Source organism: Lemur catta, chromosome 1 (assembly GCF_020740605.2).
Source record: "Lemur catta isolate mLemCat1 chromosome 1, mLemCat1.pri, whole genome shotgun sequence".
In the NCBI taxonomy this organism is placed as follows: domain Eukaryota; kingdom Metazoa; phylum Chordata; class Mammalia; order Primates; family Lemuridae; genus Lemur; species Lemur catta.
In genome coordinates, this window is record NC_059128.1 from 177,523,967 (window position 1) to 177,551,782 (window position 27,816).

At 34.5% G+C, this 27,816-nt stretch overlaps 1 protein-coding gene across 8 annotated transcripts; it reads right to left on the reverse strand.

Moving 5' to 3' along the window:
* Window positions 1-296: 296 nt before the first annotated feature.
* LOC123630148 (phospholipid scramblase 1-like) lies at window positions 297-27,816 on the reverse strand. 8 transcript variants are annotated; one of them, XM_045539419.1, is made up of 9 exons: window positions 27,438-27,816; window positions 22,045-22,070; window positions 19,620-19,703; window positions 15,138-15,403; window positions 12,769-12,811; window positions 9,433-9,653; window positions 9,153-9,314; window positions 3,684-3,845; window positions 298-1,243 (listed from the first exon to the last, which is right to left on the reverse strand). In XM_045539419.1, the coding sequence occupies exons 2-9, from the start codon at window positions 22,055-22,057 to the stop codon at window positions 1,187-1,189; spliced, it is 1,008 nt and encodes a 335-aa protein (XP_045395375.1). In that variant the 5' UTR covers window positions 22,058-22,070; window positions 27,438-27,816; the 3' UTR covers window positions 298-1,186. The 8 variants fall into 8 exon arrangements, with proteins under 8 accessions (XP_045395378.1, XP_045395377.1, XP_045395379.1 ...); XM_045539418.1 differs by lacking the exon at window positions 27,438-27,816 and adding an exon at window positions 22,812-22,854; XM_045539417.1 differs by having other exon boundaries at window positions 299-1,243; window positions 27,434-27,815.

Here is a 27,816-nt window from a genome sequence, read left to right on the forward strand (position 1 = left end):
TGTTTGATCATCTCCTCTCTCAATTTAATATTCCGTACAAAACAGATTACAAAATTCCTTTAAGTTTCTGACAGGTAGAAATCCTAATTTGCAATCTTGCTACAGGTTTTACTAAAGGTATCATATGCTTTTTTTCATTTTAAAGGAGATTTGAATGGAAAGGACAATTAAATGTGCCCTTATTTAACTGAACGACTGTTTAGAATACCACCTGAACTGATTAAGTACATTTTGTTTAAAAACAAAAATCACGTATGCAAAAAATATAGTAACAAGATTTTATTTAAAATATTTGTTTATTGGTATAAATAATCTAATAGACTATTATTTAGATTTATACTCTGTGAAAAAATATGTATGTTCTATTTAATTAATGCCTGAGTAATCTCAATTACCTTGTTTTAGAAATGACACAATATAGGAGTTAAACATTCCACGTATAAATAATAACATCAAAATTCATTAAAATACCAAAGTTTTAGAGCCAGTGAGTCTTTAAAATATGTCTTTCTCTGAAAGAAAATCATGTCTTTTTTTCCTTAAAGTCATTTAAAAATGAGTAATTTATTGTCCTGTAAATATGAAAATATTTATAGTGATAGATTAACTTATAGGAGAAGTTAAACATAGTGTGATTTTCTGAAGATCAAAAAAAATGAACATTTTAATTATCCTGGATAAGATGTATATTGAGTATTATCTGAACATAATGATAAAAAACTTATTTTTTAAGTTTTTTGAATGTATCATATTTGCAAAATAATACTAGTTGGTATGTCTGAAATAAAGTGTAACTAGATTTAATAGAGTAAAATATAATTTTTATTAAGATTATTCTAATAAGGCTTTAATTTTGTTATGAAAATAGAAAATAAATCAGAGATTATAATTCAAAGCAGTTTTCAATAGGAAGTTTCATTTATAAATGTAAAAACTCCTATGTCTTTTTTTCCAAATTCTCAATGAATATTACCTTTATAAATCAGTGATACAGAAAATAAACTCTATAATTGTAAAAGAAGAATCATACAACTGGAGGTAAAGGCATCACAGCTTAATTCAGACAGGTATCAGTAATTTAAAAAAAAAAAAAAAAAGAGGAGAAACACACTTTTTCCTTTTTCCTTTTAGATAGTCCCAACCAATATATATACTGCAAATTTCTGAGGGGACTTTCACCAGTCTACTACCACAGTACTGATCTTTGTTCCTGGTTTCCAGTTTTTTCAAAAAACATGAAGTCCTAGATAAAAACAAAAATACAGAAATGAGTTTTCAGCAACAAAACATAGATCAATTCACAGGTGCAGAACTGCTAAGAGATCTAACGAAACACAGTAATATATCTGTTAACCAAGAAAATTAATTGTAATAAGTAAATATGGGAAAAGCCTACAGTTATATAAACCCTTGCTTTAGCTTTCTATTTGAACAGTAATTAAATTTTATAATTGTATTCATTTATTGATACTAATATGAGTTTAATTAACCCTCTGGTAATTTCTCTGTCACTTTTTCTCATCCCTCTTGGAATCTTTCTATTTCAATGTTTCTTCCTCAACTTTTTGTGGTCCTTCTCTAATAATATAACTTTTCTAGTGACTAAGAGTTTCACATACAACTTTAAGTCTTTTCAGAATGACAGAGATCTTAAGAGTAGAAAGCATTAGACTTAGAAATTTTTGGCTAGGTTCATCATTTCTCTTTCAGACTTGTCCGCTATGTTCCCCAGCTTTCATTCTATCAGTATCTAAATAGACCCTCTCCTCTATGACTTCAGTCAAATCCTATGAAATGTATTCCTCATATTTCTGTTATTTTCCTTTACCCCTTCAACAGAAAGAATTTAACCCTTATTACCAATCCTTTGCATTGCACTATTGCAATTTTACCTCTCTTCCACCCATTGCCCACATAGTCACCAGGATTTATCCTTCTAAAATTTGGATTTATAATTATTTTATAATACCTAGTTTAAGACCAACCAATTAATTAAAAAATTTTCAATCACTTAACCAGTGTCTACGAAAAGCTGCCTAATCTTTAAAGTTTCTTTAGAAGTCCACAGCCATTTCCTAATAATCCCTCCACAATTTACAGCCCCATTTTCCATCATTCCAAACACTCTAGATTGCTCTCTTTCCCCAAAACACACCATACCTTTCACATCCCCTGCCTTTGGTTAAACAGTTCCCTCAAAGTTAAGGTTAACGTTCACTTTTTATGTGAAATGAACACATTGAGAACACAATTTTTACATACAACTCTGATTATATTTAAACTTTAGTATAAGAAAATATTAAGCATATCCAAAATTAGATATAACAGCATAAAAAAATCCCAGCAACCACCTACCCAGCTTCAAAAATTATTAATATGTTTGTACCCTCATAATATCCTGAAATAAAAATAAATAAAAAAGAAAATAAATAAAAATTATTAATATGGCCAGTCTTAGTTCATCTATTACTCCATCCTCTAGGTCCTTCTGCCCTCACTGCCATTATTTAAAACTAAATCCCTGATTTCATACCATTTTATACTGAAATATTTTAGACTGTGCCTCTAAAAATATGGACTCTATTTTGTTTTGGTACAATAACACTATTGTCATCACATCTAAAAAAACTTTAAAATTCTTTCATATCATCAAATAGCCAGTCAATGTTTAAATTTCCCTGAATGCCACATTTGATTCATTTGAATTGGTATCCAAATTTGATCAACAAAATGTATTAAGTTGACATCTCTTAATTTTCTCTCTTTCTTTTTATCTTTGTCTTTTTATTTTCCTTGCCACTTGTTGAAGGAACTGGGTCCTTTTTGCTGTATGTTCTCTTATCTAAGTTTTTTCTGATTACATTCTCAAATCATGTTTAAGATATTCATCTAGTGTTTCAAACCTTGGTTGCACATTGGAATCACTTGGGAGCTCTAAACAGACTGAAGGCTTGGTCCCACCTTCAGAGATTTTGGATTTAATATATTTAGATACAATCTGGACATGGAGAGTTTGCACATTACCCGGGTGTTTTTACTGCACAGCTAAGGTTGAAGACCATTGCTCTGTCCCCATAATCCTCAACTTTGGCTGCATTTTGGAACCACCTGGGGCACTATACAAACTTCGGATTCTGAGCTTCTGATTTAGTTGAATTGGAGTATGGCTTGGTGCTTAGGGTTTTTTATAACTCCCTGGGTGATTCTAAGCTCAGATTCATTGCTTTATCCCATGTATTTCTTGTAAATTGGTAGAGCTCAAGGCTTAATTGATTGCATATTCTTATTGCAGTTTATACTCCTATATTAGATACTTTAATTTAATAATGAGCCAGGACAAAGTTTCCCTGTTTCATTTTTTCCCACATAAGCCGAGATTGAACTTCTTCCCCAGAGCACCAATTTTTTTTTTTAAATAAAAACCCCAAGACTAGGACCTCTCCTTAGTACATAAAGTCTTTCTCTTGCCATGTGAAAATGACTCTTTAGACAAAAACTAGTCATGTGTGAGTCTAGAATGTTAGGATCAAATGAAATTTCAGAGCTAGATCTAAATGGGAACACTTGTTTAAAACCTATATATTTAAGAAGGTCATTTTGAAATATGCAGCATACTGAATCATTTCAGAATGATAGTAGAGAAACCCTCTATAATCAAGATTTTTATATAAAAATAGACTTACAATGAGGAAACAGGCACCAATCATCACAGCTTTCATTTTAACATCAAGGTCTAAAGGGAATTGGATCCCAAAGTTATCAGCATCTGTAAATGCCTCTCTCAAAAGCCCAGACCACTGCTTGGAAATCTTGCCAACCACAATTTGTTCATCAAGAGATTTAACCTAAATTACAAAAAAAAAAAAAAAAATCGGTCAAACGTTTCTAGAAAACATATAGCAAAAGTACTTTCAATGTTAGAGTAAAATGAAATAAATATTGTATTAAAATTATGTGACCTATGTTAACTATGAACATATAATCCTCAATAGATACAAATAAGCTCCCATACCTATTTAATACAATGAAAAAACCCTCAAGGTGTGAACAATAAAAGAAGAGTGCATTAAAAAAAAAGCTCCAAAGTAAATATTTTCTAATTTCACAATTCCACCTGAGGAAAGTCCAAGGCCATCATATGGAGTTGAACAGATTGTGCTCAGACTAAATCAAATCCTTAACTGGGCATGTGGGAGCTAAGCATGGCCAACACAGGTAGGGTTGTGTTAATCAAGGAGGAGGAGTGTTCTTTTCAAATGTGCACAAGGTATCACATGTGCTAGCAACACTCTTTGAAGCACTTGCATTAGGTTAATACCAGCTAAATAAATGTGGGGAAACTAAAAACAGTTGACTCATTTTATTTGGGTGAAGGTGGATGGGTTCTTAAAAAACCTGAAACAAATGTCTAATATGAAACTGATAGCATGGATTACTGTCTATCAAATGTTCATTTCATTCCCTCTCCCAACTGTAGGTATATATATTATAGTATACTTTCTGCTTATTGATAATTAGGCTTGGTCATGTAACTTGTTTGACTAACGCGTGTTAGCCGATGCGATATGAGTAGTGTTCTTAAACATGGCTAAGTGCTTTGGGCTGGCTCTTGCTCTCCAGTGATAATCCACCAGAAAGGCATAATCCAGGTAGCTGCTGCTGCTACACCCCTAGAACAAATAAACTTGGAGCAGACCTGAGGCCAAAGTGCAGCCTAAGTCAGAAGCTAAGTATATCCAATGAAACACAGATGACATAAGCATGAACATAAATGCTTGTTTTAAGCCATTCAGTGTCAAGGGTTATGTGTTATGCAACACTATTGTGGCAAAACAAACTAATACAAATCCTTTCTCATCCATGTTAGTACTTTATCTGCTTATAGCTGTCATCTAAGTCCTTGAATCTAGTAATGAAAACCTTACATTTTATTTTTCAGTTGTGAAATATTTTTAAAAATGAAAAATGCAGCTGACAACTTACTAGCCACCATAAACCCAACACTACACTGATAAAGATATTACCATTTTCCCTTTTTGATGACTACAGCAAGAAATTTAAAAATTCACCAAAATTTATGAAACAAGTAGAAAATGTAGGTTTTTTATGGCAAGAATAAGAAGTGTAAATAATGATTTACAACCAATTATCTAGTCATTAGGACTAGATACTTTTTAGCAAATTCTAGATAACATTTTAAAAACAGAAAATCCCTATAATAAAATTTCAACCTTTGGTTGTAATAAATTGGTATTATATAAATGTTAAGCTTTTAAATCCATAAATTTAATATCAATAGTTGGCAAAAGTATTCTTAAAAAAACCATAGACTCATCTCACAATGTAAATATAAATGCAAAAAAATTATATATAATAATAGCACATAGAACCTAGATATATATTAAAGGAATATAACAAAGTGTAAATTTGATTGTATCAGTGGTTGCTGATATTTTCTTTATTTAATAATGATGCATTTATATAACATTTAGTAAATGCAAGACATATAAAGACTTTACAATTATTAAGTAATTTAATATTCATAACAAACTTACAGGATATGTGCTATTATTATACCCAATATTCATGAGAAAAAACTAAAGCAAAGAGAAATTAAATTTTCCAAGGTCACACAGCTAAGATGTTGTGGGGTGGGAATGGGTTTCAAACCCAGGCAATTTGGTTCCAGTTTCTGTACTCTTGACCATTATGATATTCTGCTTTTTAGAAAGTTATATGTCAAATACTAATAAAAATCTAGGTCAGGAGTCAGCAAAAAATAATCAGTGGGCTACAGTTGACTACATAAAAATAAATATTTTTATATAGCATGTGTATGTGTGTGTGTATAATATAAAGTCTAAAAACAAAAGGTAGATTTGAGGAAATATTTGCATATCAGAGGACAGACACGAAGTCAATATCTCCAATACACAAATTATTTAATAAATTGACAAGAAAAAAAGTCAACAACACAATATAAAAAGGCAGACAAATGCAGAAAAAGAGTAAATACCAGTAAACTTAGAGCAAAATGTTCTCACTCCTTAATAGTTAGGAAATTACATATTAAAGTAAAATTAACCTCCTCCATCCTCTGTTGCTTTTAAATTTTCTTTATTAGTTTGAAGTTCACAGTTAACCTAAGTTGTACCTAGGTGTCATTGCTTTTTTTTTTTTAATCCAGAACTACTTGCACTTTCTTAATCTATGACATCAAGTTTGCAAATTTTTAGCAGTTTCTCTCTTTGAGTATTATCTCAACACATTGTGTCTTCTTTTTTTATATATATATAATTCCCTTTGATATATGCAAGAGTAGTTTATTCTAGCTTCCATTGCCCTTTGATTTTATTTGTCCCTTCAAATTTATATTTCTTTTTCCTTATCTGTAGTTTCCTTATATATATCATCCAGTTTACTAATTCTTCCTTCACTTGTATCTAATTTGCAGTTCAACCTTTCCAACAAGGTTTTATCAATGACCATCTCTCATTTTCAGAGATGCTATTTGGCTTGTTTCCAAGTCTTCCTGTCCTTTATTTATAGTCTGATTTTTTATTATGGCTTGTTTTATTCTTCTTTTGTATGTTTAATATTTATGTAGGTATATCTTTTATGATTAGTTGAAGATTGTTCTATTACATGCAGTTTGTTTTGTCTGTTGACTTTTGTTCTTGAAGGATTAGTTCCTAAATTGTTATAGGTTGAGTAACCTTAATCTGAAAATCTGAAATCTTAAATGCTCCAGAATCCAAAACTTTTTGAACACCGACCTGATGCTGAAAGAAAATGCTCATTTGAGCATTTCAGATTTCAAATTTTCAGATTGGGCATGCTCAACCACTAAGCATGATGCAAATATTCCAAAATCTGAAAAAAATTCTCATTTCAAAACACTTCCAGGCCCATGCATTTCTGGAAAAAGGACATTCAAACTGTATGTAATTTTTCAATCCTTTCATGTGAAGATAGGATTTTGGGGTAGAAATAGAGAGGAGCCTTGGTGATCAATCTCTTTATAGTATGCTTTTGCATTGATTCTTCTATCTATATTACCACTCAATCAATTTCTATGTTTTATGATTTCTTAACCACAACAGTGGCATGAATTCATGCTTCAAACTCATAAATAGGGCTGACTTGGGATATCAGTTTCATGAGGCCATATTTTTTCCCCTATCAAGAGGCCTGAAAGGAGACAGACTCCCTTATCATCCACATTGGATAGAAGATCTACTTGGCTCTCTCCTATTCACCACTGTGATAATATTCTTACAGCTTTACTCTCCATATGCTGAAAACTCTCCATCCTTTTCCCCTACACAACTAAAATCCACCATGACCCAAGCACAAATCATGAGCTTCCCACAAATAAAGTGTTTCTCCACTAAGATTCTTAACTTGGCCAATGGTATCATTATTCATTCACCTGCTTGAACATCTGACATCAGAATAATAAGACATCAGAATCATCTCCAAGTTTTCTTTCATCCTCAACTGACATCAATCCATAAATCAGTGCCCCACAATACACCTATGAAATGTCTCTTGAATTATTGCTTTCGTTAGAATGACTTCTGCCCATGCTGTGGATCGAGTTTTTTTTTTTTTTTTTTTATCTCTTTTTAACTTCAGTGACACCCTGATGAAGTCCATGTTCCTCATACTGGCAATTTAATAAATCAGTGGTTCCTCATACTGATAATTTCTGCTTTAAGTTGCCAAACTTTCTATCATCAACCCTAAAGGAAATGATTCAAGTGACTGTTTATCAATTCTCTCCAAGACAGTATCAGATATGATCATTCTAGATGAACAGAAGAAAAGTTAATTCATTACATGTAATGGATGCTTTAAGGCATCCATCAAGAAAGCTTGTTGGATGAAATTTAATTTCTTAGCATCAAATGTAAGAATTTCACAATGCTTTTCCAGTGCTTTCACATATTTACTTCCTAAAAATAAACTATATGTCAGCTAAACTTCTGTTAATATTGTTCCTTGAAGGAGCAATTACCTTCTCACTCCTCTGGATCTACGATAGGTATGTCATCCACTACGCGGAGAACTATTGTTATTCATACCTCTATATAAAATCTGTATACATGCATATTACACACACATACACTATACAAATACCTTTACAAGAGCTTTTTAAAGGTTTCCACGTCACGTATGTTTTTTTAGAATTGCCCATCTCTGTAACTAGACTATGAAGTTAACAAGAGGAAGGATTCATCTTTGTATAGCCAGAGTCCAACAGAAGATTTGAAAACCATATGATTAAAGAAGGCAGGCAGACAATATAAGTGACTGACACTGTATGGTGGAAAATCTAAGGAAGTAGTGGAGATGGTGGTACAGTTCACTTGTCCTATTGTAAAGGGGCAGCTCTTCTCAACTTTAGCAGATTTCTGCCCCCTCTGTGGAAAGGTAGTTTACTCAATTTTCTGATTTTCCAAGAAAAACAAGAAATCAAGATTAATTCATAAAATCTCTCAATTGTTAAACATTTGCAAGTAAAAAACTCAGGTTTTAAGGCTAGGGCATCTGTTGGAGAATGGCTGTAATGAAATTCTACTATGTAGTAAATATACAGATATATTATGGTTTCCAACAACCTAATTTAATACAAGGATAAAGAAGAGGCTACATATAAGCACAATTGGGTAGTACATATTGTACTAACTTTTTCAAAACTGTCTTTGCTTAATTGATCTTTATGTAGGAACTCAATGATGTCAGACTTTCTGAACATGGTCTCAAGCAATGGCAGCCTATATTTCAGATTAAAGGAAGGATCCATATGTTTTGACAATCAAACTTAGATAACAAAGTTAATGATTTATTTAAAATGGATGATGTGCAGTGTCATCATACAGAAACCACCATGTGTAAATGTTAGATGTTTTGCTTATTTCTATTTGACTGCAGAGCTCTACTTCTCTTTTTTTCCATTTATTATAATTAACACTGACCTTTAATGAGAGTAGTAACCACCACTTTGACCAAAGTTAAATATATGAGAACATTATCTCTCTATTGAGATATTAGTACACAATACTTAGTTATTGTATTTGTAACATCCTGCAAAATTTTATTCTTCTTATTAGGAAAGCAAATCATATAAACATTATGACATCTCTTACCTCAAAATCAATATCTGCACAACAGCTGCACACAACACATGGACCAGTGATTTTTAGTACATCCTCTCTTTTCTCATTTTGAATTGTAAACTTTGGCAGACATGGGTGCCAGTTCTGAATAACATAACCTACTGGTACACCAGGAGGGGCTTGGATTTCTAACTATAAAGGCAAAAGAATATATGTAAATGTAATAATCATTGTGATATCTAGGTTCAATAAAAAGTTCAATGAAAGGGTGAAAATCCTTTACAAACTGCCCTGGTAATTGCTCACAGACCTCCTGAAGGCAGCAGGGGAAACAACAGCTGGAACATCTTAGCGGTCTCGTCAGAGTTATGACTTCTTTACCCATATTATCAATAATCCTCAATGTAAACGGCCTAGATGGCCCACAGCAATTTCTGGTACAGAAATCAGTATCTTCCACTGCAAAGTAAACCCTCTGTCCAAGACTGTTCTTAATTTCGTATTTGTTATTAGTTTCAAAACCTGTTAAGACTAAAAATATAAAAGAGAAATCATAATCACCTTTATGTTAAAAACATTGAATCTATCCTAAGATATAATATCTAGTATACTAGTTTTAGATGATACTTCAAGAAAAGGTGTTTAGAGATGATTGAAGCAGAGAAAAAAGGCAAAGGAAAAGGAGGAGGAGAGACTGTTAATATATAGAGGAATAAAGAGGGCTGACATGACACAGGGAAAAGAAAACAAGTCCTGTCTTCCTACTTTTATAAACTCCTGTTAAAGGGAGAATTGATGCTGGACACATTGGAGCTAGTTGTATGGACAAAATGTCCACTTACCCAGTATAATGTTCATGTATTATTGAGGGAAATATATGATGATTGCTGTTTATGCTCTATGAAATATATTAAATCAAGTGGCTTGAGATTTTGTTTCATAAGCCATAGCTTTGTTTTAATTTTTGTACCATGTCTGAAGGAAGGCCATAAGAAGGCTTACTCTCAATGCACAAATGTAAAAAGGGAGTGAATGAAAATGAATGTAAAATGGGAGTGAAAATTGAAGGTGAAAGTCGCATTGGACCCAGTGCAGTAGTTTTTCAGAAGTAATAGATGGGTATTAGAGGGGGAAAGTGCTTGACAACCAGGGCTTCAACTCATAGAATAACTAGGCTCTGGGCAGCCTAAGTGAATTTAGCACCTAAGATAGGCTAATCTCTTCATGGAGGGAATAGAGGGATGAGAAGTGCTGATAGCCATATGATATCTTACTGAAGGCTTCCCATGTGAGGCCACACATTGGAAGCCTCTCCCTGTTTAGAGCCAGAGAGGAGAAATGAGTCCCACTTGTCCATAGCCCTCAGTAAGTTGGGTCATAGAAGTCAGAAGCCTGAACAAATAATGAGTGATTAAAAGAAATATATGGAGGTGAAATCATTCTAAAATGTCTGTGTGGAAGGAATTTTAGTCAGATAGAGATGTCCTTCACAAGACTATCACCGTGAGCTCCCTTAAGGTCTTTGGTGGGACTTAGAAGGCCCTGGACTCTGCACTTATAAGAAATGTTTGGTGAGAAAAAAGTAAGCTGATTTTGAGAGAACATATATTATCTAACTAGTTGTTTTGTTTTGAGAAACTTAATCTCAAAAATCTCTAGTTTGTTTATTTGTAAACCAACATGGGTTTACATAATCCTTACATTTCCTTCTAGTTACTTAAAAATGAAAGCACACAAGACTTCTGTTTACATCTTTATTGTCTATTATGTTTTGAATTGAGGGAAAATATAAATGCTTGTTATATGCTCAGATGCTAAAAAACTGAATAGTCTTCATCATCTTTATATTACTTGTAATATGAGAAAATAATATAGACTTTCAATTTGGGAGAAAAAGAAAGCAAGAAAATTAGAGACATCTTTTTTTAAAAACTGCAGAATTAAAGACTAGTAAATTGGGAACTTACTTTCTATTTTATGATTAAGACATACATTTTACAAATATTTATATAGATCATAAATCTAAAAAATTAAATGGTTAAATGGTGAACTGTGTAATGTATGGCACCTGTCTGTTAGAATTTCATAACCTTAACAATATACACCATAAAATAAACATTAAAAAATTCCAGAATACAAATTATCAAACAACAAAAAGCTCTCTTCCAGAGATAATTTTGTTTAAAGAAAAAATTAAAAACTCAAAATCAAGAACACTACAGATATCAAATAATGTACATTATAAGTAATTTAAATGTAAGAGGTGACAATTGTATATTTTAGCCAAATCCATTACTCTGCTTGTACAATTCATGTTCTAGTTTCTAACAGTGGAAAGAAACTCTGGAGATAGATGAAGATGGATTTAACAGACATATTCTAAAAACCAATAAATAGAGTTTTCACTAAATCCTTTATATGTAGAAGACAGACACTAAGGTTCATAAATCCACCCAGGGTCTCATTCCCCTGGCAGCTGTCCTGAAGCATGTAGTGGTAGTGGCTCCCCAAGTTCACTCTTGCACCTAGGAGCACTGGGCCCAAGGAAGTGTCAGGCTCATTCAGCAGGAGAAGCGGTGCTTTTCTAGGAAGCCAAGCCTGCAGGCCTGCTGGTCCGCATCCTCCAATACTGCAGTACCCCTGCATCCTGGCTGGTAATCAATCTACAGCCCATGTAACTGTTAAGGGCCAAAAATTTCAAGACTACTGACTGTTATAACTTTTAGCCATATAATGTTAAAGGCTGAAATTTTAACACTGTCAAAACTATTTCTGTAATGTCACAGTGTGAGTTTCGTGCTGAAAAATCACTAACCTGCTATCTCGTTTCTGTAAAACTGCTTGCTAAAGACAGTGCCCCAAGTGTAGGAATGCAACACCCATGTTCTGCATGACCAAGCCCTAAACTGCCCAGATCCAGTTGCACCAGGACACGAGAGTGATGCTGCTTTTTGCCCCTGTAATCATGCTTGCTCTGCCCCACTGATTTTTCACCCGCTATAAAAGTTTTTTGCTTCAAAGGCTCAGGGCTGCTCTCTATGCCTATACTCTCTGCAGCACAGGAGTAGTCGCTGGCCAGCTAATAAAGACTCCTAATTTGGCTCAATTCAGTCTTTAGGTGGTCATTTCTTGCGTCTCAGACCATAACAGTAACAAAGGTTTTAGAGAGTTCATCTAAACTCCCAAGAGAAACTGTAGGCATGAGAAATAATTATCCAAAACATCCCCAAATTCAAATTCAAAAAGATCATTTCCCTTGGAACATGGCTTTGTGCTATTCTCAAGGTAACTGCAATTGGGGAGAAAATAGCTGAAGTGGTAAAAGTCAGGTCAAATGATAGAATCACTTGAAGTGATGTATAAAGAGAGAGAGAAGCAAAAGTAAGTTATGTTTTCCTTCTAAGTTAGTGTCTGTATCATGAGGACAGATGCCCAGCATAATAGTATTTTGGCATTTGACTACTAATTTTTAGAAGTGGATTGCTGACAATGTTCATAATTTCATTACTGTGAAGAGAGATGTTTGTAAATAACCAGGTTTAACTGTCCCACATTATTTAGTGTTGTATTTGTGGAGGTTGACGTGCTTTTCTCTTCATAAACCTCTTCTCTTTCTAGAAGCATAGTGAATACAATGAATACATACCTTCCAAAAGTTCAATTTGCTGATGAATCAGTACCTGATTTATCTATTACAGAAAAAAGAAAATTAAGTGGTAAGTATATGTTAAATGAAGGTTTTTAAGCCAACCAAATTAATATGCATATATTTATAGTTTAAAAAGTACAAGTAATTGAGTATCAATTATTTAATAGTTTATATTACTTTTTAGTGTAAATCTAAAGTTAATATTTTTAATTGATAAAAACATTTATTGAAAGTGTTCACCATTAATGTGTGAAAGTTTAGGTCAAATAAAATTGGCTTATGCTGAAATACCTATAAAAATTAGAAAACTGACACAAATAGGTAACAAATAAATGAAAAAAATGCTCAACATCAGTAATCATCAGGGACATGCAAATTAAAACCACAATGAGGTACCATCTCACCCCAATTAGATGGCTTTTATCAAAAAGAAAATAACAAACACTGACAAAGATGTGAAGAAAGGGGAACTCTTAGACACTGTTGGTAGGAATGTAAATTAGTACAGCGATTAGGGAGGACAGATAGGACAGAGATTCCTCACAAAACTAAAAGTAGAACTACCATATGATCCAGCAATCCCACCACTGGGTATATATCCGAAGGAAAGGAAATCAGTAACGTCAAAGAGATACCTGCGCTCCCACATTTATTGTAGCAGTATTCACAATAGCCAAGATATAGAATCAACCTAAATGTTCATCAACAGTTTTGAAAAATGCTTAAAAAATTCACGCTTTATACACACAATGGAATATTATTCAGCCATAAAATGGAATGAAATCCTGCCATTGGCAGCAACATGAATAAACCTGAAGGACATTATGTTAAGTGAAATTAGCCAGGCACAGAAAGTAAAAATACTGCACGTTCTCGCTCATATGTGGAAGTTAAAAAAGGTCATCTCATAAAAGTAGAGATTACAATAGTGGTTACTAGAGACTTGCAAGGGTAGGCATGAGGGGAGATAGTGAGAGGAAACAAAATTATAGCTAGATAGAAAAAATACATTTTAGCATTCCTTTGCACTGTAGGGTGACTACAGTTGACAAGAATTTGTTCTACATTCTCAAAACACAAAAAGACAGAATTTTTAATGTTTCCAACTCTAAGAAATGATAAATGTTTGAGGTGGTGGATATGCTAATTACCCTGATTTGATCATTACACATAGCTATCTGTACTAAAATATCACATTGTACAACATAAGTATGTACAATTATTATATATCAAAAGCAACAATAAAGAAATTAGAAAACAATGTTCCTTCTAGAATAGGCTTAAGAAGTATCATAATTTTTTATTCATTTAAAGATTTTTAACAAGTTTCAAATTTTTTAAGTGTATTTGATATCATCATTTGTAATAGGTGATAACTTCCCCTTATGTATTTGATGAAATCTTGATTTTTAAAATATCTATTTTTATGTGTTTCTTGGAGAATACAATAATGACCAAAAGTTCCTATAATATGTGATTTTTTGAGTGTATTACGGGAAATTAAGTTAGTACAGATAGTGCAAGGGAGAGAATTGATTGACTGTAAACTGGCTGCATATCACAGCAATCTTTGTATATTTACAGGATACACAGAGATTCATATTTCTATTTTACCTACCTGATTTCTAACACCAAATAAATGTTAATCATCATATTGCTGAGATTAACTATTATGTAGTACAGCAAAATCTGGAACTTTTTATTCCCCTATGGATGACATTTATAAAATTGAGTCTTCCGAAGAATAAAAGCAGCATAATAAAAATGTAGGTTTATTAGTTACAATAAAAAGGTGAGCTACAGTACACACAAAATACTAACACCTTGTTTGATGTCACTTATTGAAACTCAACAATAAACTTTATTTAAAGTTTCTTTTAAATTGCAGGGTAATTTTGCAGTGTTGAGATTAAAGAGCATGAGGTTCAGAACTGAAGTTCCAGGATTAAAAACCAGCTCTACTTTCTTAGGTTTTTGACGCTAAACAAGTTATGTAACTTCTCTGGACCTCAGTTTCCTCTTTTGAAAAATGGAGATAATTATAGCACCTATACATCATACATTTTCTATAGGGATTACATGAGTTAATATATGTATTAGGCTTCGGACAAATACTAGAAAATAGTGCTTACTAAATATTTGCTATTGGCTATTATCAGAGATCAAGATTACAGAAAACACAATTTCCTAAGACATTTGTATTTTGCTTTAAAAAAGAACCTGACATAGAAGAATCAGAGTAATCTGTTAGCAGGCAATTTTGTCTTACTATTTCAGACTTTGTTGAATTATTCATTTGTTAATTTGATTAAGTAAATTGGAAGCACAGTTTTGTTTTGTATGAGAATTTGAGTATTTTAAATTACCTGACTTAAATATTCCAATCCAGGTGGACAGTTTAATGGAGGTGGTGGTGCTGGCATCCATGGTACCCCTGCAGGTCCACCTGGCTGATTATATACAGGCTGATTCTGAACAGCGAAGCCAGCTGGGCCAGCATGTGAATAGCCAGGCGGTGGGACTGGGTAGCCAGCTGGTGGGACTGGGTAGCCAGCTGGTGGAACTGAGTAGTCAGCTGGTGGGACTGGGTAGCCAGCCTGGGGCTTGGGGTATTCAGTATGGCCTGGGGGTCCTGAAATAGCAACAGGTAAAATAATTTGTCAGTGCACAGGAAAAGATCATCAACCCTTTTAGAATTACCCCAGCTATCTACAAACTGACTTCTCACCTCAGAAATCCTGTATCTGTGAAGCTTAATGTGTGCTTTTATCTTCAGAGATTTTTCAGTGAAATATCTGTAGCTTCCTATCCACTTCTATTTTGAGGGTAGTGGGCTGTGAATAGAGTTGGCCCACAGCCTTAAACCATTCAAAACTTTGCTGGAAAATATGCTTTTAATACCTGGGAAAGTGATAGTAAACCAGCCATAATCTAAAAACACGTATGTAAAGATTCTGGTGTGCCTTTATGGAAAAGAGAGATGGCGTGAGGTAGAAGGCCCAAAGTAAAGGCTTTGAGCCAGCATTTTTAGGGTGAAAGCAGCTGGGAAAAGTGATAATTCTGGAATTCTAATAAATGGCACGTCCTATATCTAGAAGTAAGGGGTTTTTGCCCCTTCCATCCCCAAGGGATATTGGACAAGGTCTGAGGATGTTTAATGTGTCACAGCTGGAGGGGAAGATGACACTGGCATCTGTTAGACATAAGTCAGGGATGCCGCCTAACATCCTAAAATGTCCAGAACATCCCCCTGAAAACAAAGAATCGTTCAGATCACAATATTATCATGTTGAGAAACCCTGATACAGAGAAAAAAGCATGTCATTTTTTCTAGTATGTTTTAGATATTTGGGTTAACAGTCTGCCTGGAGTTTTAATCCATATTGTATTCCTTTCCCAAGTCACTCTCTATTAAAAAAATTTCATTATGATTTTTAGGTTAGAAATTTAAATTTCTCAATTTAGCACCCTTTACTCTGGAAAATATAATTGGAGAAACAAGAAAGGCAAAAGTTAGAAGAGGCAGAGTAGGGGCAAAAATTTAATAAGTATATGCTTTATAATCTCTATGAATATGTAATTACAACAAGGCTTCATAGGCTTATTTGTGTAGTCTATAGAGTAGCAATTCCACAGAAATCGAATATAATTCCGAAGGATTGTGCTCCTCAATATTTTAATATTAAAGGCCATGTAAAATTTTATACTTAGGCAATTTATAAATACTTTTAAATGGAGCATTTAGAATAAAATTCATATAAAATAAATAAGGCTTATAGAACAGATTAAACCTCATACTAATATTTTTAAATATAGTCTTTACAATTTATTTCTTCTACACTGAATGAATATGTACAGATGACCTATAATGTAACTGGCTCTGTTGCAGAATCAGGGATACAGCTCTCAAGGAGGCAACCTCCTCTCAGAGCACAGTCAACCTCTGGAAGGCAAAAAATAAATACAAAACAAAAAGATTTCATATTGTTGTGGTGGAGACAATACATAGGGGAAAGGGAAGAGTATGAGACAGCAGACACTTTAGATAAACATAATTTGCATTGAGATTTAAAAGATGAGAAGGTAAAAGCTTTATGTGAAGATCTGGTGAGAGATGCTCCAGGAGGAAGGAAACGCATATATAAAAGCACTGATTTTGGAGTGAATCTGGCATGTTTATATGAAAGGAGGAATTTCGTAAGAGACAGAAAGTCTAGGGATGGCTGTCACTAAAGCAATAGGAAGCAGTTCATCTAGGTAGGCCCTTCCCGATGAGTTGGATTTTGTTCCCAGTGTGATTGACAAGCATTGGGAAATTTTAAGCAAGAGAGTGAGTTCCATGATCTCATGTATACCTTACAATATTTTCAGGAGTGCAGAGCCCTGGGATTTACAAAAGGAAACAAATGCAATCTCTGCCATAATTACCTAATAAGAGAGACGGTTTTATATGCCTCCTTATTCTAGGGAGCCACAACATCTGTGTGATTAATTGATTAATTAGAAATGGAGACAGTGCTTTGAAGTAAGGGACCAGTGCTTTATGACTACATATGCCAAAGGAAGCTATTGAGATGGGGAGAGGGGGAGGGAAGCAGTAGGGACAGATTCCTGAGGGATCACCTTTCCACTGAGACCCGAAGGATGCACAGGAGTTGAGCAGGCCAGGAGCACAGAAAAACATTTCACAGACAAGTCTTGTGATAGAAACAAACATAGGCCTTTAAAAATCTGAAAAATAGCCAGTCTAGCTGGGCAGTAGTGAGCTAGACTTAAGAGACAGTTAAAGAGACAGCAGGAAAAAGGTGATCAAGGGTCTGGTTTTGGCCTTTATCCTAAAAGTAAGGGAGCTTATCAAGTAGGGGCTGAACACCAACTGTAATATGAAAAGATTTACATTTTTAAGGATCACTGGCTTCAGTGCAGTGACCAGACCACAGGCAAGCCAGTGGGGATGTGGAGATGTCAGTTGATTGGTTACATCATTGACATCATAATCCTCTCAGGACTCTCTGAGAGAGAGAATATGGTTGCTTATTCCTCAAATCAATGGATTAAACATATCAAATTACCTGAAATTTAGATAACAGTTTCATTTATATAAAGTTCAATTGATTTAACATAGTATTACTACTAATACGTTAGTTAGCAAATACTTGTCACTTATTATTTGCAAGCATTGTACTCAATGTTGTACATATACTCTCACTTAATTTCCAAAGCAATCTCAATTAGAAAATATTATCCCCAATTGTAGATAAGAAAACTCAGGCTTCAAGGTACTGCAACTTGTTTAAGGCAACCACACAATGATTAAGTACAAAAAGCAGAACTCAAAGCCTGATCCAAACTCTCTATGCCTCAGTTTTCCCATAAATGTAATGAGGATAATTAATATTGTTTACCTCATAAGAGTGTTCTGAGAATTAAATAAATTAATCGACATTAACTCCACATTTAGAACAATGCCTAAAAAGCATAGTAAACTTTTAATTTTAAGTTACCATTATTGTTAGTATCATTGTCATCTCGACTTGTGAGATATGTGGCCTTGGACTTGAGAAATAAAATCAAGCTATTTCAAGTCTGATTATATCTAAATTTAATTATGTGTATATATCTACTTTTAATTAGTTATGGAGTGAGTTAAATCATTCTCTACATGTCTTGGGTAAATTTTATAGACTTGCTAATAGTTCTCCAAACACCAATCCTATAAGAATTTAGAGCAGAGATATTCAACCCTGACTTCACATTAGAATCACCTGGAGTATGTAAAAATTACCAATCTCTGAGTCCCACCACCGGAAGTTCAGATTTTGTTTTTCTGGGATGGCACCCTGGCACTAGTAATTTTAAATGCTTCTGGCTGATGCTTAAGTGCAGTCACAGTTGAGAACTACCACCTTAGAGTTTTGGAGCTTATCTAGCTCATATTCTTTTAATTGCAAACATCTGAATAAGATCCAGGACCCATAGGGAAGTTTCTGGCTTGACAATGAAACAGAACACTCAGCTCCCAGCAGATTGGTTTGTTAAAAAAATATATATATATTTATATATCCTTCTTTCCAAACCCCATTCCTTTTGAATCAAAATCCCCAGGATGCTCTTTCAGAAGATGTAGATAGCTTGCCTACTTGCAAAGCAAATCTGGACACAGCATGGACTTTGCCATTTGTAAAGTTCTAGTAATTTTGATAACTGCATTTGTCTAAATAAAAATCTCTGAATTTTTCTATGCATTGGTTCAAAAGAAAATATGTACTCCCTAGTATGTAGTGATATGACTCAATTACTTTCCTTCTAAACACAAGGCATTAGTCAGCATATTAAAAAAAAAAAGCTTTCATATGTGATACAAAATTAAAATGAGAATTGTCCCCAGGTAACTACATGTTTATTGCTTCCAGTTTTAAGCAGTCTTATCATTTTTTTCTGTGACTCTCACTGAACACAATACCAACGACTATATTACTCAAAAACATCCAGGGATAAATTTCCTAAGTGTGATTAAATGATCACAATTTTCAGAACAGATAGAGGATCAATAAAATATTTTACTTATATCAGTATTTTCGGGTTTATATGCAGCTTTTACTAAATATAATCTCACTACTGTTTTTATGTGCTTTCCTTTACACCTTTATTATTCTCTATAAATAAAAATTATGTTTTTCTATGGAAAACAGGTAGTCAAATAAAAAATAATCAAGAACAGCTAGGCTGCCAAAATTTCATTAATGTGATTTTAAGAAAAAGAACTATTAAATAAAGACACACACATCCACCCTGGGAAATATCAATTGATTAATTTTAGTTTTTTCTTCTTTAATCAGATATTTTACCTTGTAATGCTGCTGGTGGATACTGAGGAGGATACCCAGGTGGCGGCACATCTGTTCTTGGATGAGGAGTGTTCATTAGCACGTCTGCAATTCAAGGAGAGGTAAATATATATCTGCTTAAACAAAATATACACTAGAAAGAAAAATGCATTGTCTTTAGATAATTTTCACTCATGTATTGAAATAGGTAAATTCTTCACTTAACATAAGCTGTGCCTGTCATCAGAACTAATTTGCAGTGGAATCCTGTTTCAAATAAATTCTCTTTTAGATAAAATGAGATAGCTGAGTTACTGGAGCTGAATTCACAGTTTTCAAATATGCTAGATGAGTGTTCGGTTCCATCCTTTGATTTTGTTGGTATTAGAAAAAATATAGTTTTAAAATCACATATAGACTATGAAGAAAGAGATAAATGAAATTAGTTGGATGTGAGTAGTGGTAGGATTATGGGTGATTTAAAGATATCTCTAAACATTGTTATATGAATTTTTTAAAATATTTAAGATAATGTATATACTTCAGTATTTTATTATCTTTTTAACGCTTACTCTGGAACTACACTAATCAGCTTAACTATATGAAATTTACAAAACATGATGGATTTTGACCTACAAAAACCATAACATTTAATTACAATAAATTAATATATTAAACTTTGTTCCCTGCTGGTTAATATGGCTTGTGTAATCTTGGTATTTGCACTAGTGATTCAGCCTCCTAGTTCTTCCTGTCCATGTCTCTCCAGTCATTTTTATTCACCCCAGCTGGTCTGTAAATATTTACCGAGCATCTCCTGTGTCACCCTTGAGTTAAGCTCTGGGGCTACAGTGGCTTTGCATTCATACAACTTATAGCCTAGTAGACACTACACTTAACTCCTCCTCTGTTTACTTATGGGCTACTAATTGTAAATTCAAAATCTCTTATTTTTCAACCATGGAGACATGATATCAACATAGAAGAATATATTGGCTAAACTTTCAATCCGACACATTTTCTGAATGTGTCTCTGTTATGAACTTCCAAAGCACACTCAACTCATTAATCATGTGGTTTTATCAGGAAGGCTGGGGTGTGCCCCATGGCCCCTTCCCCTCCATTCAACTGGTTTCATAGTAACTTCAGCAGAATGCAGTCTGTGGAGACTGTAAATTCAAGCAATAAAGACTCTCCTACTTAAATGAAGACTCTTCCCTGGACAGATACTGCAGGGACTTTCCCTGGGACAGACAGTTTTGGTACCAGAGCAATATTTTGGTTTTAGGAATTACAGGAGGAATTCATACAAAGAAAGTAAGCGAATGGGCAGGAGTTCAAGCAGAGCAATGAGTATATGAATTACAGGTTGATTTCTGTATTTGTGAATGCAACTTAAAATATTTAATAGCTTACAAAAATCATAGGACTATCACTTTGTCTTAAAAATATTTTATTTTTACTTCTATATGTGTATGCATATATATTATATACACATTTATTCTTATACATATACACATTTTATCTATTTTTGCACATATATACATAGACACATAAAACTACATATACAAAACTGAAGAGTTAAAAGGTAACTACAATCATGGCCAAATGAATATTTTTAAATTGAGTGGAAGCATCTTAGAGCTTGTAGCAAATAAAATAGTTTAATTCTATGTAAATTTACATTTCAAAAGCTTTGACTTTTATAAATCAAATGATCATAAAACTTCACATGGGAAAAGTAAGGAGTCTAGTTTTAAAGATTATCCAATATACCTAGATGGCTGACATTATAGTGAGAGATAAATATTTTTTGACTATGTCAAAAAAGATAAAAAAGAGAATAAAAAACATTTCAGAAGATTAGAATTTTGTTTTTCATATTTTTGCTATATTGTATTTTTCTCTTCCAAACCTTAAAATTTTAATAAGACAAAGTCTTTCAATACATGCTTGATAAATACCCATCTTATTTACAATTATCTTGAGAAAAAAAAGCCAGAACATAGTGATTGATATTTATTTAAACCTATGTAATGAAATATACATCAGGGTTTGTAGATATGGATTTAATTACAATGAACTGATATCTTAAATTTATTATCTGTCAATTAGTATGATTTGAATCATCTTTATGTATAGAAAATGCACAGAAAAAAGAAAATTGTTCTGGATGGAATATACTATACATTATACAATATATTTCCCAATACACCTAAAATTTCTTAGTTTTCCCTGAAGTCTTCTTATTTCAATGAAAAAATTAGTGATAGTAGATATTTGTGTACATCTCTCCATATTCAAAATACTGAATTACATATTGGATTCTGGAGTATAAACAGCACAAAGCAAATTACATATTTTCAGAAATTGAATTAAAACATGACAAGTAACAAGTTACCAACAGATTAACATTATAGGGAGAAACATAAAGTAGATTACTTACTTTGTTTGTCCATGATTTAAATAGTTCTGAAAAAGAAGATCTGATATTAACATATTGTCTACAAACGTACAGGTCAAATATGACAGCTGAAACAGGATACTCTAAAACTACACAGGCACACTCATAGGATATTGATCTTCATTCATCTAGTTAAGCCTTATGCAGTCATTTAAACCCTTTGGACTTGACCCCATTCCTCTTACTGTGTTTCTGAATAGGAATTTAGAAGATCTTGGTCAGCCCATGGTGGTGAACACTTTCTAAAAGTCTTTGGGAAGAGGCTTCAATGAAGCACAAAGCCATAAGAGAACCTTGTGAACTTAAGACCCCAAATAGGCCGGGCATGGTGGCTCACACCTGTAATTCTAGCACTCTGGGAGGCCGAGGTGAGAGGGTTGCTTGAGGTCAGGAGTTTGAGACCAGCATGAGCAAGAGTGAGACCCCGTCTCTACTAAAAATAGAAAAAATTAGCCAGGCATGCAGGTGTGTGCCTGTAGTCCCAGCTACTCAGGAGGCTGAGGCAGGAGGATTGGTTGAGCCCAGGAGTTTGAGGTTGCTGTGAGCTAGGTTGATGCCATCATACTCTAGCTTGGGCGACAGAGTGAGACTCTGTCTCAAAAAAAGAAAAACAAAAACAAAAACAAACAAACAAACAAAAAAACCAAAACCCAAATGGTAACCAAACTAAAAAAAAAATATATATATATGTATATATATATATATATATATATATATATATATATATATATATAGCCTTCACAACTTACACAACCTAAAGGAAACATGTAGTCCAGTGCCCAGTCTCTCAGTCAGGCTCCAGGAATGGTCCAGCAGGAGAGCAAGAAAGGTTAATTTCAGGGCACACTACTGCAATTATCTGCACATTCCAGGTCCTGTGGACCTGTTTTGCCTAACTTGAACAGCAAATTTGAGAGGGCTTGACACTCTGTTCTTTGCATCAAGACATGTTCTTTTTTTCTATCACAGAACCCACTCTCCAGAGTTGGCATAACTGTGGCACTTTGACAATCCAAGTGAAACTTTGTACTTGGTTATTTCTACAGAATAAATAACAATAAACAATCTACTCGATACCCTGCCTTCCAGTGCTTTGATCCCATCCTAATCATTCCCACTACTATCCAGTCACTACTTTCTCTGTCTATTGTGAATCCCAACCTGCTTCATGCTTGTTGATTACAATTTACACATCAGGAAAAAGCACTGTTCCCCAAATTGGCCCTTCCCCTTCTCAGGCACACTCCAGTGTTGGCTGCCCTTCACCAATTCCTCCTACTGAACAATCTTAAATGTTACCTAAGTCACCTGATCCCTCTACACTCTCAGCTAAAATCTAGTGTTCCCAAGAAGAAACCACTTTCTTCCTCTGTGTTTCAAAATTATTTTTTATCATTGCCAACTTTAAGCATAAAATTTCACAATCTGGTAAAACTCTTAAGACGGTTCCAATTATAGTCACCTCTGAATTATATTTACGCAGGAAGTTCAGCAATGGTTGAATAATTCAAATGGGTTTACTTGAACCTGGAATAAATCCAAAAATGTGTCTGTGCTACTGATTTAACTTCCTGGATTTTCTTCCAACAGTAGGAACCCTGGTTTGCATTAACTAGTCTGAAATCAACTGCTGTGTTCAAGTCAGAAAGGCAGAAATATTAAAATTTATATTTTTCTGCAATTAATCTATAAGGTAAATAATAAGTTAATAAACATGTGTAACTGAAGTAGACTAAAAGTTTTCAAAGCCATGTTTGTATTTTAGATTCCATCATCTAAAAAACTACAAAAGGAGACCAAATTTATACATACAAAAGGCCAAGTTATTTTTGTCAAGCTCATGTTTCCATCATCAAAGGATATACATTAAAATGAGTACCCATTTTCTTAAAACATGTTAAGAATACTTTAACAGATATATAAAAAAGACATAAATTCTGGAGTAGAAATATGTAGTATCCCTTAATTAACATGCTGGACTACACATCTCTCAAGTTTTTATCTAACCCATTTCTTACAGGACACCACTCCTTAACATGCTTAGTTTTAAAAAGAATTCTATGGCCTTTAACTATCATAATTTTAACAGCAATTTTAAGTGACTATTGTTTCAGTTATTCTTACATTGCCTACAATATCAGAAAGGCACTAAGTAACATCAAATGAAAAATCCTAAATGATATATCTAAGAGGAGAAATATAGCAAATGTTTATTTCTTACTTTTTACAAACATACCATTGAATTGGGAAAAAATTTCATAATTTCTAGATTGCAAATCTATACATTTCAGATGGACAATATTTTTGTTGTAATTTAAAAAATATTTCTCCTTAGCATTTAGCTGTTTTAGGCTGGTAAATCCAGTGCAAGACAGAAATAAAAGAATCTTTCTGCTAGGAAGATAGAGAATTCATAAACTAACACTATGCATAATTTTAAGAACAGGTGGAGGATCTTAACCATGGAGTGTCATAAGTTTCCAAGTCCTTGCCAAATGAGTACTAATTGTGAATACATACAGTATTTACTTTTCATGGGCTCAGAGGTCATTCTTTCCTTGCACAGAATTCCTAGGAAGGGGAACTAAGCAGATTATATAATAGTGCTCATTTGTTCATATTTGCTCTTTTTCTTCCCCTTTAGTTATATTACTTTAAGTCATATAAATATAAGTTAGTGAGGATGATTACCTATGACAAAACTACCACAGAATAAAATCTGGGTCCTCACTTTATTATAGGTTTTAGAATTTTAGCAATTACATAATATCTCAAGCATTGAAAATGGTATGTCATAAGCTCTATGCAAAATGTTAAGTGATCCTTGTACCTGTACCTGTGCCAAGTAGAATAAAGTACTATATACCAGATGAATAAAGTCATCCACCATGTGGATGCCTACTCTGTTTGCTGTTACAATGATCCTTTGGTTCTCTAAACTCTAATGAGCATATTCTAAGACATATGTCACTCAGTTTGGGGAATAACTTTATATGTTCTTGTTGAATTAATTAGTTAATTAATTTAACATGATAACTCTTTAACAATGGCTTCTACCATTCTTAGTTTTTCAAAAGTTTACAAATACTTTAGGGAAAGAGAAACTCATATTTATGCTGTCCCAAAAGAAAAAAAAAGTCTGTAATAATGTCATATTATATATTATACCATTGCAATCATAATTACTCCAAAACAACAGAATTTCAAAATATAATACAGTTACTAAATACTTACAACAGAATTTCAAAATATAATTACTACATGCTTTTCCTAACTCTGTTAAATGAGAGCTTTGGAGGAAATTGAGGCATCATACATTACACTTTATTTTAGCCAAAAGGTCAAGAAGCGATAGAGGCATCATATATTATATGTACTTTGTGTACATATAAGTACATCTCTATTAAAATCATTTGATCAGAAATCATAAGTCCCCATTGATGCTCTGGACTATTTGATAATTGTAAACCTCTACCACCACGGAGAGGGAGAAACAACACAGGGGATTTCCAGTTATGGCTTCAAAATTCATTGTTTTTTGTGGCTGAGTAGAACTCCATGGTATATACATACACCACATTTTATTAATCCACTCATGTATTGATGGGCACTTGGGTTGTTTCCACATATTTGCAATCATGAATGTGCTGGTATAAACATTCGAGTGCAGATGTCTTTTTCATAGAATGTCTGTTTTTCCTTTGGGTAGATGCCCAGTAATGGAATTGCTGGATCAAATGGCAGTTCTACCTGTAGCTCTTTGAGGTATCTCCATATTACTTTCCACAGAGGTTGTACTAGTTTGCAGTCCCACCAGCAGTGTATGAGTGTTGCTATCACTCTGCATCCACACCAACATTTACTGTTTTGGGACTTTTTGATAAAGGCCATTCTCACTGGAGATAAGTGATATCTCATTGTGGTTTTGATTTGCATTTTCCTGATGATTAGAGATGTTGAGCATTTTTTCATATGTTTGTTGGCCGTTAGTCTTGTCTTGTTTTGAAAAGTTTCTGTTCATGTCCTTTGCCCACTTTTCGATAGGGTTGTTTGATTTTTTTCTTGCTGATTTTCCTGAGTTCTACATAGATTCTAGTTATCAACCCTTTATCAGATGTGTAGCACGTGAATATTTTCTCCCATTGTGTAGGTTGTCTGTGTACTCTCCTGATAGCTTCCAACAAATCCTTATTCAATAAATGGTGCTGGGAAAATTGGATAGCAACCCAGCTATTTTAAATGCCACTTTTCTATCCAGCTGCAGAAATCCACTCATTTTATTTTTCATTTCCTTGCATTTGCTCATTGTTCAAACCCCTTCTATTGTTGTGTTATTAAGAGAAACGTCTACTGTAGGAAAGTTCAAGAAAGAAAAGGGAACCCCAAACCTACTGACAATTCTCATTAAGCAAGTGTGTCTTGTACTATCCATGTATCTCAAATTGCTAAACCGGAAGAAGCAATGACTGCCTGTTCCTGGAACTGAGAAGGAGCCATGCCAAGACTTTCAGGAATAACAAACAGTACCTGAATAAAACCACATGGGCAGCCGATAGTGAGCTTGGAGAAGGAGGGACTTTGTCAAATATTTAAAACATTGAAAGCTAACTGTCACAGAGTATTTCCTGCAGTGCCAGGCACCACTCTAATAACATTACACCAATACATATAATACTCTGTAACTTTTGTAATTCTCTTAACAGTTACACAGTTTCAGAGATGAGGCAAAGGAAGGAACATACATGAAGAAACTGGCTCAGAATCTACAGACGTGAAATACAGTAGAAGCAGGATTCAAACTCAGGCAGCCTGGCTCTGGAGCTACTGGTCTTAGCCATTATGCTTTGTAGAGCCTCCACCTTTCACATTGCTCTGGTACCGTACAGTGCCTAGCATAGTTTGGGGCCCTAGTCATACTTCCAATTAATACTTATTGTTAAACGACAGACAGTAGGGTCTATGAATCGTTCCTTTTAATACTCCCACTATGCTGGCAGAAACTCTTGAGCTCAGCTTCTGACCATGAATCAGGCTGCTCTCTGCCTGCAAAGCAGCGCAGCTAAGCGGAAGCAGAGCTCTGCCAGGTGTGTTCAGGCAGGACACATGTCATCAGAATGGTTCCAGGGCAGACTATGGGTACCGCTGGGCCAGCTGGAGCTCCACTTTCCCGCTCCACTTCCGAGGTCCCTATCCGATGCCTCTCGGACCCCTGCTCCCAACTTTCACCCCCCATTCTCCACCCTCAGAGCAAACACAAGCCTCAGGCTCCTTCCGCATAAACCGCCCCCACCCCCTGCGCCTGGCCCGGGGACTTGCGCAGATTCCGCGTAGGCTCCCTCGCCCCGGGAGGCGAAAGAGAAAGCTGCTTTACCTGCCTGCCCTGCAGCTGTTCCCGCGCAGCCCGGAGAGAGCCAGGGTCCTGGGACCTGGGCGCCGGGCGGTGACTCTTCTCCCCTTTGCCCTGTAACCGCCCGGCACAGATGTCACACAACCTCCTCCGAAGTCAGCGGGAAATGGAGTAACCTGACACGCACGGCTGTCGGTTTCGTTTCCTGCATCCTACGCGTAGGGCACGCTTTTCCTTCCCTGGTCTCTATGCTGATCCCCACGCTGGTCCCCGAGGTCTTGCGTCACTCCTGAAGGCGGCCAAGCTGAAGGGAGGAATGGGTGCTCCTCGCCCACCCCCATGCACCCCACCGCCTGCTTTCCCGCTCCTTGGAGAGATGCCCAAAAATGTTTGAACAGAGATGAACT

Coding starts and splice junctions, on each gene's coding strand:
- LOC123630148 (XM_045539419.1), bottom strand. Junction 9,315..9,432: donor TCCCCTGCTGCCTTCAGGAG/GTCTGTGAGCAA, acceptor TTGCCTTTATAG/TTAGAAATCCAAGCCCCTCC. Junction 3,846..9,152: donor GTGCAGATATTGATTTTGAG/GTAAGAGATGTC, acceptor TTTGTAATTTAG/GTTAAATCTCTTGATGAACA.